Source organism: Cordyceps militaris (genome assembly GCF_000225605.1).
Source record: "Cordyceps militaris CM01 unplaced genomic scaffold CCM_S00001, whole genome shotgun sequence".
In the NCBI taxonomy this organism is placed as follows: Eukaryota; Fungi; Ascomycota; class Sordariomycetes; order Hypocreales; family Cordycipitaceae; genus Cordyceps; species Cordyceps militaris.
In genome coordinates, this window is record NW_006271969.1 from 1,712,846 (window position 1) to 1,726,462 (window position 13,617).

General features: G+C 55.4%; 5 protein-coding genes across 5 annotated transcripts; 4 read left to right on the top strand and 1 right to left on the bottom strand.

Annotated features, from left to right (window-relative positions):
* Nucleotides 1-62: 62 nt before the first annotated feature.
* On the bottom strand, nucleotides 63-2,288 carry CCM_00495 (uncharacterized protein; the record flags this gene model as incomplete). Its single annotated transcript, XM_006665655.1, has 4 exons — nucleotides 63-852; nucleotides 916-1,241; nucleotides 1,524-2,003; nucleotides 2,055-2,288. 4 exons carry the CDS (start codon nucleotides 2,286-2,288, stop codon nucleotides 63-65), a joined length of 1,830 nt encoding a protein of 609 aa, XP_006665718.1.
* Nucleotides 2,289-2,831: 543 nt separating this feature from the next.
* Nucleotides 2,832-4,226, top strand: CCM_00496 (decaprenyl-diphosphate synthase subunit 1; the record flags this gene model as incomplete). The annotated part of the gene is made up of 2 exons (XM_006665656.1): nucleotides 2,832-4,013; nucleotides 4,065-4,226. 2 exons carry the CDS (start codon nucleotides 2,832-2,834, stop codon nucleotides 4,224-4,226), a joined length of 1,344 nt encoding a protein of 447 aa, XP_006665719.1.
* Nucleotides 4,227-5,220: 994 nt separating this feature from the next.
* CCM_00497 (allantoinase) lies at nucleotides 5,221-6,801 on the top strand (the record flags this gene model as incomplete). The annotated part of the gene is made up of 2 exons (XM_006665657.1): nucleotides 5,221-5,721; nucleotides 5,800-6,801. 2 exons carry the CDS (start codon nucleotides 5,221-5,223, stop codon nucleotides 6,799-6,801), a joined length of 1,503 nt encoding a protein of 500 aa, XP_006665720.1.
* A 441-nt stretch (nucleotides 6,802-7,242) lies between these two features.
* CCM_00498 (uncharacterized protein) lies at nucleotides 7,243-7,869 on the top strand (the record flags this gene model as incomplete). The annotated part of the gene is made up of 1 exon (XM_006665658.1): nucleotides 7,243-7,869. The coding sequence occupies one exon, from the start codon at nucleotides 7,243-7,245 to the stop codon at nucleotides 7,867-7,869; it is 627 nt and encodes a 208-aa protein (XP_006665721.1).
* A 611-nt stretch (nucleotides 7,870-8,480) lies between these two features.
* CCM_00499 (ABC efflux transporter) lies at nucleotides 8,481-13,390 on the top strand (the record flags this gene model as incomplete). Its single annotated transcript, XM_006665659.1, has 3 exons — nucleotides 8,481-8,587; nucleotides 9,113-10,991; nucleotides 11,036-13,390. 3 exons carry the CDS (start codon nucleotides 8,481-8,483, stop codon nucleotides 13,388-13,390), a joined length of 4,341 nt encoding a protein of 1,446 aa, XP_006665722.1.
* Nucleotides 13,391-13,617: the final 227 nt, after the last annotated feature.

The following is a 13,617-nucleotide window of genomic DNA, read 5'->3' on the forward strand; positions in this document are numbered from 1 at the left end:
ATGATGCAGGGGACGAGGAATTAAAAGTGGTATCAATTAATGAAGCAGGGTTTGTCATTACGCTAAAAGTCATCTTCGGGTTTCTTCTTCTTTGTCCTTAGGTGTGCTGCGTGCCGTTTCGTGTGATATTTGACGTCGTCGGGGTATAAAGGATTCCACACTGTATCGCAAATTGTGCATTCGGAAAATGGGGCCTTGTTTGAAATGTTGAGCGTCGTTTGAACTTCTGTACATGGATGCTTCCGCTTGGCGCGCTTGGAGTCGGAAGTAGCTGCGCTGCCGCCAGCCAGCCTTCGTTTGCACCCGGGGCGTACTTTGCCCTTTACCATCTCATTTGCTTTGTCTCTTTCGCGCTCGCAATTGTGTTCATCACCCTCAGTCGCCTCGCCGTCGGAATTGGTAGACTGATTCGACCGGATCCTCAGCAGTCGCCGCCTGGGTCGTGGTGCAGGCTCTACTTTCTTTTCCACAGCAAGTTTTGCGTCTGGCCGTATATTTGTCTTTGCTGGACTGACTTGTGTCAGGTGGGTTGTGACGGGTTGGAAGTAGTTGAGTATCGATCGCTTTGCAGGCACGTTGGGCTCCGGCTTGGACGGCGGCTGATTCTCTTGATCTTCCCCGGCGGTAGGCTGTGGCTTTGCTTTGTATACGGGGATGCAGATGGGCGCATCGACTTCTGACATGGCGATGCCGAGTGGCTTCACATTTTTATCCTCGTGGACGGCGTATGTGGTTCGCGCCCTCTTGGTTGGGGGCTCTGATCGAGGTTCTGGTGTCGCCGTCGCCTGCCGGCCATAGGTACGCATTGGCTTGTCACGCTTTCGCGACAGAGGCCTCAGACCTGGCTTTGTTCTGCGAGGGACTATGGTTAGTATGCGCACACAATTTATGATTCGAGATCAAAATTCAACTTACATCGCGTATTCTGGTGACGAGTTGACCATGGTTTGTTGATGCCGTTTGCTGACCAGAGGCGACAGAGATGATGTCGGAGGGGTGGCGGAGGAGCGAAATTGGAAGGATGAAAGCTTGGTTGCACTCATTGGGACACTATTAACGAAGGCGAGCCCAACACCAGAGTGTCCAGATACGCGTTGAAAAAATATTTGAAAGTTACACGCTTCAGAAATATTTGGCGACTCCTGGTCAAAGTTTAGCGATGGGACGGACCCATTGGGCCCGGCGCGACACGAAAGACGCGAAGCCACCAGAAAGCGCGTACCACGTTGGCTACCTCCTAACTGCCTACCAGGCGGCCATTTCGCGTTGAGTGGTACTACTAGGCACTAGGCCCAGGGGGGTTGAAGACACTTTACCTCAGCGGGGCTGTGAGTCAGTGATCACAGACAAAGTGCCGCCCTCTCTGAAAAAGAAAAAGAGATGCCAGCCTTTCAAGCTCGAACGCCTAGTGACGTCAACGTGGAAAATATTATGATATTATTTCAACTACTTGTCGGCTGCACCTTTACGACCCGTCTTTTTAGTTGACTCTCGTTCACATGCGGATGTTCCGGCAGCAGTACGGCATCATCGTCTTTCGCCTCACTGGCTTCACCTTTGACTACAACCCAGCTCTGCACAACTTCTCTCCGCTCGGGTCTGGTATCTTCCTTTCGCTTTGCCTCGCCCATCCGCCACACATAGCCACCATATACCGCGACTTCGGCGATGGCGACCAGTATGCTGCCGCCCATTGTAAGAAACAGACGTGCTGGGACGCTCCACCAGCGGCCGAGAATCCAGAGCGTTGCTGCTACACCGGCGATGCTGACGAGAAAGTTGATCAGTAGCGTGACCTGTCTATGTATTTCGGTGTATGTAATGTCGTCATCCCCAATGTCTGCGTCGCTTGTTGGCTTGTTCGCGGCAGCAAAAGCCCGCGCCGAGTCGGGGAATCGATCTTTGTAGGTCTCGAGTGGGATGGGAGGGTTGATCATTCGTTCGTAGGCGCGGGCATCCTCGTCTCGGCGAAGTTTGGCCATGAGGGCTATGTACTCGGGTGACTGGGTTCCAAGTAAGAAAATGCTCCAAAGACTTGTATGCGCTGTGCGTACCTTGGCAGGTTTGGGTGCTGGCGGGGCCACGTAGACCTGTGACCCTCGAAGTAGCTCCTCCAAGCGAAATGTCTTTTGGCATCTTGAGAGTCGTAGTATTTGGCTATGCAGTATTGGGTTACCAACCATGGGATTGATAAGAGATGGATCGCCAGACTCGCCGGGTATCATGGCACGATCATCGGTGCTCGCAAGGCAGTCCACGATAGCTGGCGTCATGGTGAGGAGGACCATTGCGTATTGGGCATCTGCAGCGCAGGAAGGCGGGACTGCAAGGCAATTGGTGGATTGAGTATTATCTATCCGTATTGTTTGAGGAATACATGCGCGCGCGGGTCCTGCGCACAGATACGGGACCAGTGGTGATGAGTTATATGTCAGGCAGCAGTTATCAACAAACCAGAGGGCCACATGGGCAAAGCTGTAACCTGGGACGGACATTGAGATACAGGCTGCTCATCCCTAGAAAATCCCAGATCTACGCTGAAAGCTCCCTCTGTGCCACTAGCACTGAGCAATTCGACCAATCGGAGTCTCATTACGCTGTCATAGTGGAGCTCCGGACTGACCCGCCGTCGCGCATCAGAGCGGATGCAAAAGTTTGGCCAGCGACAATTTATCTTGCTCCATGAGTGTTCCAGCCGCATCTCGTCCTGCGCCGTCAATTGAGTTTCCGGGATCCCAGGCGCGCTCGGAAGACCGGATTGCCAACTTCGTTTACCCAAGGAGCCGCTCGCATACTCCTTTTTGAGCTTGTGGAGCTCTCTTGCTCTCACCATGAGTTTACGTCAACGATCCTCATCCGCCCTTGCCCAGGCCGCGGCCAGGAGGACAGCGGCACCGCTCTGTCTGCTCTGCCGGCTGCCACAGGAGCCATTTCGAGTACACCGAGCCGGCCTCCATTCGACCTCAAGAAGGGATTCAGCCTGGGCGGCGGCGGTGCAGGTTGCCTCAAATGTCGTCGGCAACGTCGTCAAGAAGGCCAGCAAGGATACCATGGCCATTGATCCCCTCCGGACAGTCGCCAAGGAGATGAAATTCCTCACTGGAAACATCCGAAAGCTTCTGGGCTCTGGCCACCCCTCTCTCGACCGAGTCGCAAAATACTATACCCAAGCCGAGGGCAAGCATGTCCGGCCCATGATCGTCCTGCTAATGAGCCGAGCCACGTATCTGTGTGCCAAGAATCCGCAGAGCGACAGCCCCCAGACTGCTCACGCCATCGACACATCAATATCGCCTGGCCGGGTCCTCAGCGACTTCAACCCCTCGTCGCTGCCGTTGACGGCCCCCGAGGCTGACATGGCCAGCACCGAACTTGATATTCTTCCCAGCCAGCGACGCCTAGCCGAGATTGCCGAGCTCATCCACACCGCTTCGCTACTCCACGACGATGTCATCGACCACTCCGAGGCGCGTCGTGGCTCTCCCTCTGCCAACCTCGAGTTCGGCAACAAGATGGCCGTGCTTGCGGGCGACTTTCTGCTGGGCCGCGCATCCGTCGCCCTGGCGCGTCTGCGCAATGCCGAGGTGGTGGAACTTTTGGCTACCGTCATTGCCAACCTTGTGGAAGGTGAATTCATGCAGCTGAAGAATACGGAGCGGGATGAGCGCAATCCCAAGTGGTCCGAGGAGGCCCTCAGCTACTACTTGCAGAAGACGTACCTGAAAACTGCTAGTCTCATATCCAAGTCTTGCCGCGCTGCAGCTCTGCTCGGTAATACTGACGTTGCCACCGTCGAGGCTGCCTACTCGTACGGCAGAAATCTTGGACTGGCATTCCAACTAGTTGACGACATGCTTGATTACACTCGTTCAGACAAGGACCTCGGCAAACCTGCAGGTGCTGATCTCGAGCTTGGCCTCGCCACCGCACCACTTCTGTTTGCTTGGAAGGAGACGCCAGAGCTTGGCGCCCTTGTTGGCCGCAAGTTTGAACAGGAGGGCGATGTCCAGCGCGTACGTGAACACAAGTATCCTCAGCTTAAAGTATAAACTAACACTTCACAGGCCCGTGAGCTTGTTCTTCAGAGCGACGGCATCGAGCAGACCCGCGCCCTGGCCCACGACTACTCCGAAAAGGCTATTGCTGCCATTGCGCACTTCCCTGACAGCGAAGCCAAAGACGGCCTCATTGAGATGGCCGAGAAGACTGTCAAGCGCAAGAAATAAATCTAAAACACCCACCTCTGAACGACTGATACGGGCGACAATGTCGATGTTTGGACCTTGCACGCTCTACTGACCTTGTACAAATAGCGTTTCAATTATCATACTGTAACTAGAAAACGGCTCGAAGAATTTGGAGAAGAGAGATGAGGAAGATCTGTACGAGACTACTGGCATGGAATGTGCCCTTTCGCATGGGGAGTTATGTATGATTGCACATATACAGGGTGCTTTGGATTGGGGTTCTTTGGTAAACCCAGGAAAAAGAAGGGATTTTTGTCAGCAAACAGGGACTGCCATGAGACTCATCTCTTCGTTTAATCTAGGAAATCATATTGGCCAGCTTGAAATGACAGGCACGGCGTTTCTGAAGACCCTTGCAAGAAGCTACCCCGCAACTGAACATTACAGTGAAACAATATAAGGCGGCCGTTAATGATACTCGGACATGGCGGTCTGGCATAGCTTTTTTATAGGTAAGCTGTGGCATTGATTCCGGCCCACTAGACTATTGGGGTGGTAAGTCACCCGTTGGCGGCCAAGTCCGATGGTAGGCTTATAGGTGAGCCGTATGATGTGTCAGAAGAAGACCTTCCTGGTGTTTGGAACATGACTATTTGTCGCTAGGCTCCAGAATTGCAAAGAATTACGGTCAAAGGAGAGAAATGTTACTAATAACACGGTGAGTTGGTGGCAACAGCCGACAGATCGAGACCGGCGAGGCGCCAAACCGGCACCGGCCGACGGCGCCACAACTTGTGACTGTCGACAGCATGAACCCGTTTCTCTAAATTGACCAAAATCAATTCCTTCCCCTGCTCCGTTGACTTTTAACTCAATAGTAACCACCCTTTTCTTTTGTCAATCTTGGTCTCGATACCCAGTCCTGACACAAGTCCACGCTTTTCAAAGCCGTTCGTCCTACGAGCAGCTACCCCGCCCCCACCATCTCCAACTTCACCAGCTTCCAAAACCAACCCCCCCCCCCGGCGCAACCATGTCTGGCCCTCTCACGGTTCTCGTGTCCTCGCGGGCCATTCTCGCGGGCCCCGACGGGTCGCTCGCCGAGTCACCCGCGACCATTACCATGTCCCCCGCCACGGGCAAGATTGTCGCGGTCGAGCGCGCTGTCCGGCCGCGCGCCGACTTTCCCAGCGACACCACCTACGTGGACCACTCGCCCAAGGTGCTCCTCCCGGGCCTGGTGGACGCGCACGTCCACCTCAATGAGCCGGGACGCACCGAGTGGGAGGGCTTCTGGACGGGCACGTGCGCCGCGGCGAGCGGCGGCGTCACGACCGTCATTGACATGCCGCTCAATGCGATCCCGCCGACGACGACGATGCACGGGTTCCGGGAGAAGCTCGCGGCGAGCCGGGGGCAGTGCTGGGTCGACGTTGGATTCTACGGCGGCGTCATTCCTGGTAATGCGGATGAGCTGAAGCCGCTCGTGGAGGCGGGTGTCCGCGGCTTCAAGGGCTTCCTGATTGAATCTGGTGTAAGTACTACTTAACTGCCCCCCAAAAAAGCTCTAAGACCCTTCTCTGTGCGCTTTGGCTAAACGGTCGATGAACAGGTGGATGAGTTTCCAGCCGTGACGGGCAAAGATGTCGCTCTCGCCATGGAGACGCTCAAAGACTCTCCCACGACGCTCATGTTCCACGCCGAGATGGTACCGCACGAAGGCGCGCCGAGCATCGACGCCAACAGCGCCGATGCCACCGCCTACCAGTCCTTTCTCGACTCGCGGCCGCCATCCTTTGAGACGTGTGCCGTCGAGGAGATCCTCTCGCTCGCGCACCTCGCACCGCAGCTGGCCCTCCACATTGTGCACCTCTCCGCCGTGCAGGTGATTCCGCTGCTCAAGGCGGCGCGCGCGCGCGGCGTGCGTATCACGGCCGAGACGTGCTTCCACTACCTAGGCCTTGCGTCCGAGGAGATTGACAACGGCGACACGCGGCACAAGTGCTGCCCGCCGATCCGCGACGGCCGCAACCGCGACGGCCTGTGGGCGGAGCTCGTCGCGCCCGACTCGTGCCTCGCGACCGTCGTGTCGGACCACTCGCCGTGCACGCCTGCGCTGAAGCTGCTGCCCGCGCACCTGCAAAAGCAAGAGGCCGCCGCCGCCGCCGAGGTATCGGAGCAGAAGAACAAGGGTGACTTCTTTGCGGCCTGGGGCGGCATCTCGTCCGTTGGCCTCGGCTTGCCCATCCTTCACTCATCCGCCAAGGCCCGCGCGGCGGCCTCGTCGGCGGCGCCGGTGCCCAGCCTGGTCGACATGGTGCGCCTCTGCTGCCAGGCGACGGCCGAGCAGGTCGGACTCGCGCACCGCAAGGGTGCGCTCCGGGCGGGCCTCGACGCCGATGTGTGCGTCTTTGACGACGAGGAGACGTGGACCTTTTCGCATGGAGACATGCGCTGGAAGAACCGCTGCTCGCCGTGGGAGGGCCACGAATTTACGGGACGCGTCCGGGAGACGTGGCTGCGTGGCACCAAGATCTTCGAGCACGGCGCGGGCGACGGCGGGTTGGTCACGGAGAAGCCGGTTGGTGAAACCATTACGGAGAAGAGAACGTAGGGAACCTGCATTTTATGTGTGTAGGAGTTGGGGGTTTGTAATGGAAAGCACGCACGCTATAGAGGAAGAAAAACTGTATAAATAATAAGTCTCACCCTTCTTTTTCTTTCGTAGCAATCCCATACGTGTAAGGCTACTTTTTCCTTTTGGAATATCTTACTATTTGTTGGATGGTGATGTTGTTCCACTACAAAGGCCGCCACTCCACAGACTTTGTCAAGAGCAAAAATCTTGCTGCTGCACAAACGACGCGAAAAGGGCAACATTATTCACCCGCGACATTTTCTATTGAGCAGAAATTGCTTATTATACGCTAATTAGGCTGGTTAGCCTATCTAGTACCTATATTTATTAGAAGGAAGCCGGAAAGCCCTGGTTCGCGAGAGGAAAATCACTTCTTCCATCTCTCTTTTTTTTTTTCGACAATACAAGACCATCAGAATGGCCGACACAGACTACGTGGAAGAGGCCCAGCCCTCGCTCGAATTTCTCCGTTTGCGCTGGCAAATTACCGACGGCCCAGCCTTTTCCCACATCAACGTGATCGAGGACCCCGAGGATGCCGCCTCCGCGCAGTGTCCTCTGCAAGCCGCCGACGGCACCTTTCACGAGATTGCCGCAGCGCCATGCAGCGACCCGCCGACAGCGCGTCTCACTCTGCAGCTCGAGGAGGCGACGTATCTCGGCGTCGAGGGCGACGCGAGCGAGCCACTGTCCACCCCGGCTGCCCGCCTCGACATTGCCGCCGCCGCGGGGGAAACGCACGTTTCGATCCGCGCGTACGTGGAGCAGACGCACGCCTGGTTCCTGGCGCAGCGGCAGAGGCACTTTGAGGGGTACGGGTACGGCGGTGAGGGCGGAGAGGCGCTGCCGGCGGACACGCAGCTGTGGTTTGACCCGTCGTCACCCAATGTGATCAACTTTTTCGACTCGGTCGAGGCGGAGCCGCCGTTTGCGTTTGAGTGGAGTCTGGTTGCGGATATGGCATCGGGGATCTTGCACGGGCATTCGGAGGAGGAGTATGTGGATGAGTACGACGGTCCGATTGATCCGATTGAGGATCTGTAGTGATTTCGAAGCTATGAGCGACCAAGTTGGACATGAAGGATGGGGGACGCCCCGCTCAGACATGCAATGGCTTGCGGGTTGTTAGTTCCTATATATGCTTCCAGAGTGGAAGCAGTATGAGAAGGGCTTGGATTAGGAGACACTTTGGCTGAGGATAAATACTTGGGCACCAAACTGGCCGGATTTAGTGATATCGGAGTGCTTTTTTACCATGGCGAAATGAGCAGCAGCAAGGCTTGACACTACCTACCTACATCCATACAACAGCCGTGCCTTGCTTGGCGCGAACATGCACAGGCAGCGAGTTTGATGGACTCTCTGCAGAAGTGACGCCGTTTCTGGAAGGTCTATTTTCCAATGAAGCCTCTTTTATGCGTATGCAGAGATGGCCTGATTTTTTGGGTTCGCCTATTCGGGTGGCCACACACCTTTCCGAGCGGTTCAAAGTTCCAACATAACTACCGCGGCCGGTTCGTTCCCCACGCGAGCCTTGGTGGCGTCCAGTGATATCAACATCAGGCTTGAAGCTCTGTCGGCCTAATTTCTTCAGCAAATGAAGTTGTATGTAGCAACCTTGCTAGTGCTGGCCAGTAGCCGGAAAGCATCGGACCATGGGTGTGGCCGACGGTCGGATCATTAGCCTGGCTTTCGCCTTTGCCGGGCTCAGCTGCGTGTTGGATCTCTTTTCGGACCTGTCCATCTGGGCTATACGCGTATCGTGAGTTTTGGGCAGCTCGAAGAAAGTGCTTTGATTGCAACGTTGAGTCACGACGCCAGCTTCCCTTGCTACCCATGACGAGGATGGCTAACGAGTCGTCACGGGCCTTTCCCTGGCACACCTCGGCTATAATGGCGCAATATTTCTTTCTCTTCCTTCCCTCAATATTCCTCCAGAAGAAACTCTTCGCTGAGTTGTCCACTGGGACGACCAACCCTTGAAGCCCCTCAATCCCCGCCAGCCAACGCTGCTAGTTTCAGTGGAGTAAGCCGTTTCTCTCAACCCCGGACCGTTTGCCATCTATCTATCTTACATGTTCAAATTTCAACTCACCATCAACAGGACCGTCTGTTCTCTCCCTCAGGCTTCCTTGAATGACAGTGTTGACCGTGTTGACCACCAATTGGACGTTATTGGACTGTGCGACCCGAACAGCATCGGTGCTGTCTTGCTTGCTTATTGTCGACAGCAAATGTCTTAAATATATCCCAGCTGGTCCAAGCTGAAGCTTGACTAGGAATCTAGGTCCTATCTGATTTCTTTCCCCTATTCTTCGAAGGCTCTCGTTGAACTAGTTATCCTGTTTGACCAAATGGCGTCTCACGATCAGGAAAAGGCTCAAGTGCCTGCTCCGCCAGTGGAAATCGGCGGCGAGAGCGATAAAACGGACAGAGCTAGTTCGATTGCTACATCTATCGAGCACACTGGCCATCAGAGAACAGACGGCGATACGCGACGCCTCTCACTATCTGGCGCCGGTCAGCTTTCCCTCGACGATGTTGCCAGTGTCCAAGTCCAGATTCGCGACCTCGAGGTCTCCGTCAATACCGCGCCGTCTTGGCTCGCCCCTTCTACCTATCCAACCCTTTTCAAATCTAAATTCAGCACTGATCCGGAAATGAAGACCCTTCTCCATTCCGTCAATGCCGACTTGGCCCCGGGCAGTCTCACGGCCATCATTGGCGGCAGTGGCTCAGGCAAAACGACGCTGCTCAACACGATGGCTGAGCGCATGGTCAGCTCGCGCTTGCACCAAGAAGGTGTTGTCACGTTCAATGGCGAGACTGGTGTTCACAACGTGCGCCATGCCTACGTGATGCAGCAAGATATTCTGCTTCCAACTTTAACAGTGCGTGAGACCTTGCGCTACGCAGCGGACCTGCGCCTACCGTCGACTTCGAAACGCCAAGACCGATGGCGTATTGTTGAAGAAGTTATCCGGGAACTAGGCCTCAAAGAATGTGCGGATACGAGAATCGGAAACTCGCAGCATCGCGGCTGCTCTGGCGGCGAAAAGCGGCGCGTAAGCATTGGCGTTCAGCTTCTTGCGAATCCATCCATCCTCTTCCTGGATGAGCCAACTACTGGTCTGGACGCTACCAGTGCGTATCAACTCGTCCGAACTCTGAAGTCATTGGCAAAGAAGGGCCGTACAGTTATTACTACTATTCATCAGCCTCGCTCCGAAATCTGGAACCTCTTTGACAACATCGTCATTCTGACCAGAGGAAGCCCCGTCTATTCTGGTGACGCTTCCGAGTGCATCCCTTGGTTTGAAAGTCAAGGATTTCCTATCCCCGCCTTTGTAAACCCGGCAGAGTTCGTCATCGACATTGCCGCCATTGACAATCGCACCCCAGAGTTGGAGACGGAGAGCAGCCTGCGTGTTGACAGCCTGAAGCGTGCATGGGGCCAAGAGAGCGAGAAACTGTTTCTACCCTTGGGCGGTGTAGTGAGCCAACCGCATCGCCGCCATCCTCGCCTCTGTTCAAATGGGCACGACGAACGGGCTGGGTTCTTGCGCCAGCTCCGGGTCTTGACCAGCCGAACATTTAAAGTCACTTATCGCGACCCCATGGGTATGACTGCCGCCATTCTCGAAGCCGTGCTTCTCGGAGCCCTCACAGGTTACATGTTCTGGAATGTCGGTCGCGACCAAGCTGGCATCAGATCCCGCCAGGGCGGACTATACATTACCGCTGGCCTTCAAGGATATCTGATTCTCCTATTCGAAGTGTACAGACTGACTATCGACATGCCAACATTCGACCGTGAAAACTCTGAAAATTGCGTTGATCCTCTCCCGTTCATTCTGTCTCGCCGAATCGCGCGAATGCCCACTGAGGATGTGCCTGTGCCGTTCATCTTCTCCGTGTTGATGTACTTTTTATCTGGCTTTGATCGGGATGTGGGAAAGTTCTTCACTTTTTTTGCAATCACCCTACTCAATCAGTACGTCTCTGTGACATGCGCCATGGCGTGTGTCACGGCCGTCCGACATTTTCCTGGAGCAAGCCTGTTGGCCAATTTGGTCTACACCATTCAGAGTATAGCATGCGGCATGTTTGTGCAATCCAGCAGTATCCCGGTCTATGTTCGATGGATAAAATGGACAGCATACAATGTATGAATTTCAGCCGCCAACCTGATCGAGTCATGGCTAATCAGTGCTTCCAGTTCTACGCATTTAGTGCTTATTGTGCGAATGAGTTTCAAGGAAGCTTCTACGATTGTCCGTATCCTGGCGGCAGAGACAACCCCGCATGCGAACAGTATACTGGTAAGTATATCATGAGGTCTCTAGGCTTCCCGACGAATTGGATTACAAGACCGATCATTGCGCTGGCTTCGTTCATCGCCCTCTTTCTGCTTTTGTCCACGGTTGGCCTTACATTTTTCAAAGTGGGAATGACAATTGCTCGAGCTCGAACGACAGATACCGACTTGTCTGCCGGAAAAGAAAAGATGACGGCACGCTCCATCGGTGAAGTGAGGGCTATTGATGTCGGTCTAGACAAATTCGCGCTGGCACTGGACAAGAAGGCAGCCACTGGCAAGCGCCTCCCCAGACGCCTCATTGTCAATCCTGTCACGACCACGTTTCAAGCAGGTACCCTAAACGTTATAATGGGCCCATCGGGAAGTGGTAAAACGTCCCTTCTCAACGCCATGGCACTTAGACTGCGAAACTCCGTGGGCACCAAATATCGGCCCTCTGGCAAACTGACTTTTAATGGAGCTGTTCCGTCAGACTCTGTCATTCGCTCCGTCTGTTCCTATGTCTGTCAAGATGACGATGCCCTCCTACCGTCTCTCACCGTCCGAGAGACGTTGCGATTTGCAGCCGGCCTACGCCTGCCATCATTCATGAGCACCGAGGAGAAATATCGCCGAGCGGAGGAAGTCCTGCTCAAGATGGGTCTCAAAGACTGCGCCAACAATCTAGTGGGAAACAACATGATCAAGGGAATCTCGGGTGGTGAAAAGAGACGTGCCAGTATCGCCGTCCAGGTCTTGACGGACCCGCGGGTGCTGCTTCTCGATGAGCCTACTTCTGGCCTGGACGCCTTTACAGCGAGCTCCATCATGGAGGTGCTCCATGGTCTTGCCAATGAGGGACGCACTCTCATCCTCACCATCCACCAGGCGCGATCGGATTTATTCAAGCACTTTGGCAACGTTCTCCTGCTGTCTCGTGGCGGTCACCCCGTTTATGCAGGTGCGGGAAGGGATATGCTCGGCTACTTTGGCCGACATGGGTACGACTGCCCAAGGAACACCAACCCCGCCGACTTTGCGCTGGACATGATCACAGTTGACTTGCAGAAAGAAGATGTGGAAGCGGAAAGCCGCGTGCGGGTGAAGAAGCTTATTGAACGTTGGGCTGTACATCTTGATCCCACAACGGATCTCCAGGAGCAGCGACTATCGCCCATTGATGAAGAGGCTGACGAAACCAACGGCAAGCAAGGCGACACTGGGGTTGACTTGAAGATATGTGAACCAAAAGGAGGCGAATCTAGTGAAAAGACACTGCCTGCGGCTTCCCAGGACAAGAACACCCTCGAGCCTACAGGGGCTTTCGCAACCTCACCCCGGCGGTCCTTCAACCGCGCCAACCTTTCTACGCCCGCCGAACTGGGCGCGCTGGTCCGCAAGCGCACCTCCCTGATCAATGCACTGCCGCTTCTCCTGCGCCGCGCCGTCATCAACTCGCGCCGCCAACCGGAGCTCATCCTCGCGCGCACGATGCAAGTGGCGGGTCTCGCCGGCCTCTTTACCCTCTTCTTCGCGCCGTTTGAGCACGACTACTTTTCGGTGCAGAACCGGATGGGCTACGTGCAGCAGCTCGGCGCGTTTTACTTTGTGGGCATGCTGCAAAACGTGGCCGTGTACCCGGCCGAGCGCGACGTATTCTACCGCGAGGACGACGACGGCGTGTACAGCGTCGACGCCTTTGTGCTGTCGTACACGCTGCTCGAGCTGCCGTTTGAGGTGCTCAGCTGCCTCATCTACGGCCTCTTTTCCACGTTTGCCGTGCGCAACCCCGGGACGGCCTCGCTCTACTTTGCCGCCTTTTTCGGCTGCTTCGGCGTCGTCTCGTGCGGCGAGAGCCTGGGCATCATGTTCAACACGCTGTTTGCGCACACGGGCTTCGCCGTCAACATGATGGGCGTCTTCCTGTCCGTCGCCAACGGCATGGCCGGCGTGCTGTCCATTCACATGCCGCCCGCGTTTGACGCCCTCAACTACCTCTCGCCCATTCGCTACGCGACGCGCGCCATGGCGCCGTACGCCATGCGCGGGGTCCAGTTTGGCTGCACCCCGGAGCAGGCGCTGCCGGACGGCGCGTGTCCCATCACGTCGGGCGAGCAGGTCCTGACGCTGTACAACTTTGACGTGGACCCGAACGTGAATGCCTATTGCCTCTTGGCGTGCGTCGTGATTTATAGACTGATTGCCTGGGCGCTTCTGAGAGTGACGAGGGCGCGGTGGAAAGATAAGAAGAGAGTGCAGGTGTAGGGACCGGGTATGGAAGGTATTGAGCACAGAGTGAGATGGCTGCTTCTTTAGCTCATTTTTTTCATATGCGCTCATAATTTACATGGCTCATTGTATTTTTCCTGACGATACTTGCTGACTCCCAATATTGCGGCTTCAGTAAATGACCACATAAAGCCTGGATTGGCGCTCTAGGGGCTCTAGGGGCTCTAAAAGTGCCTCTGAGAGTGCCTTTTACGCGCCCTCCC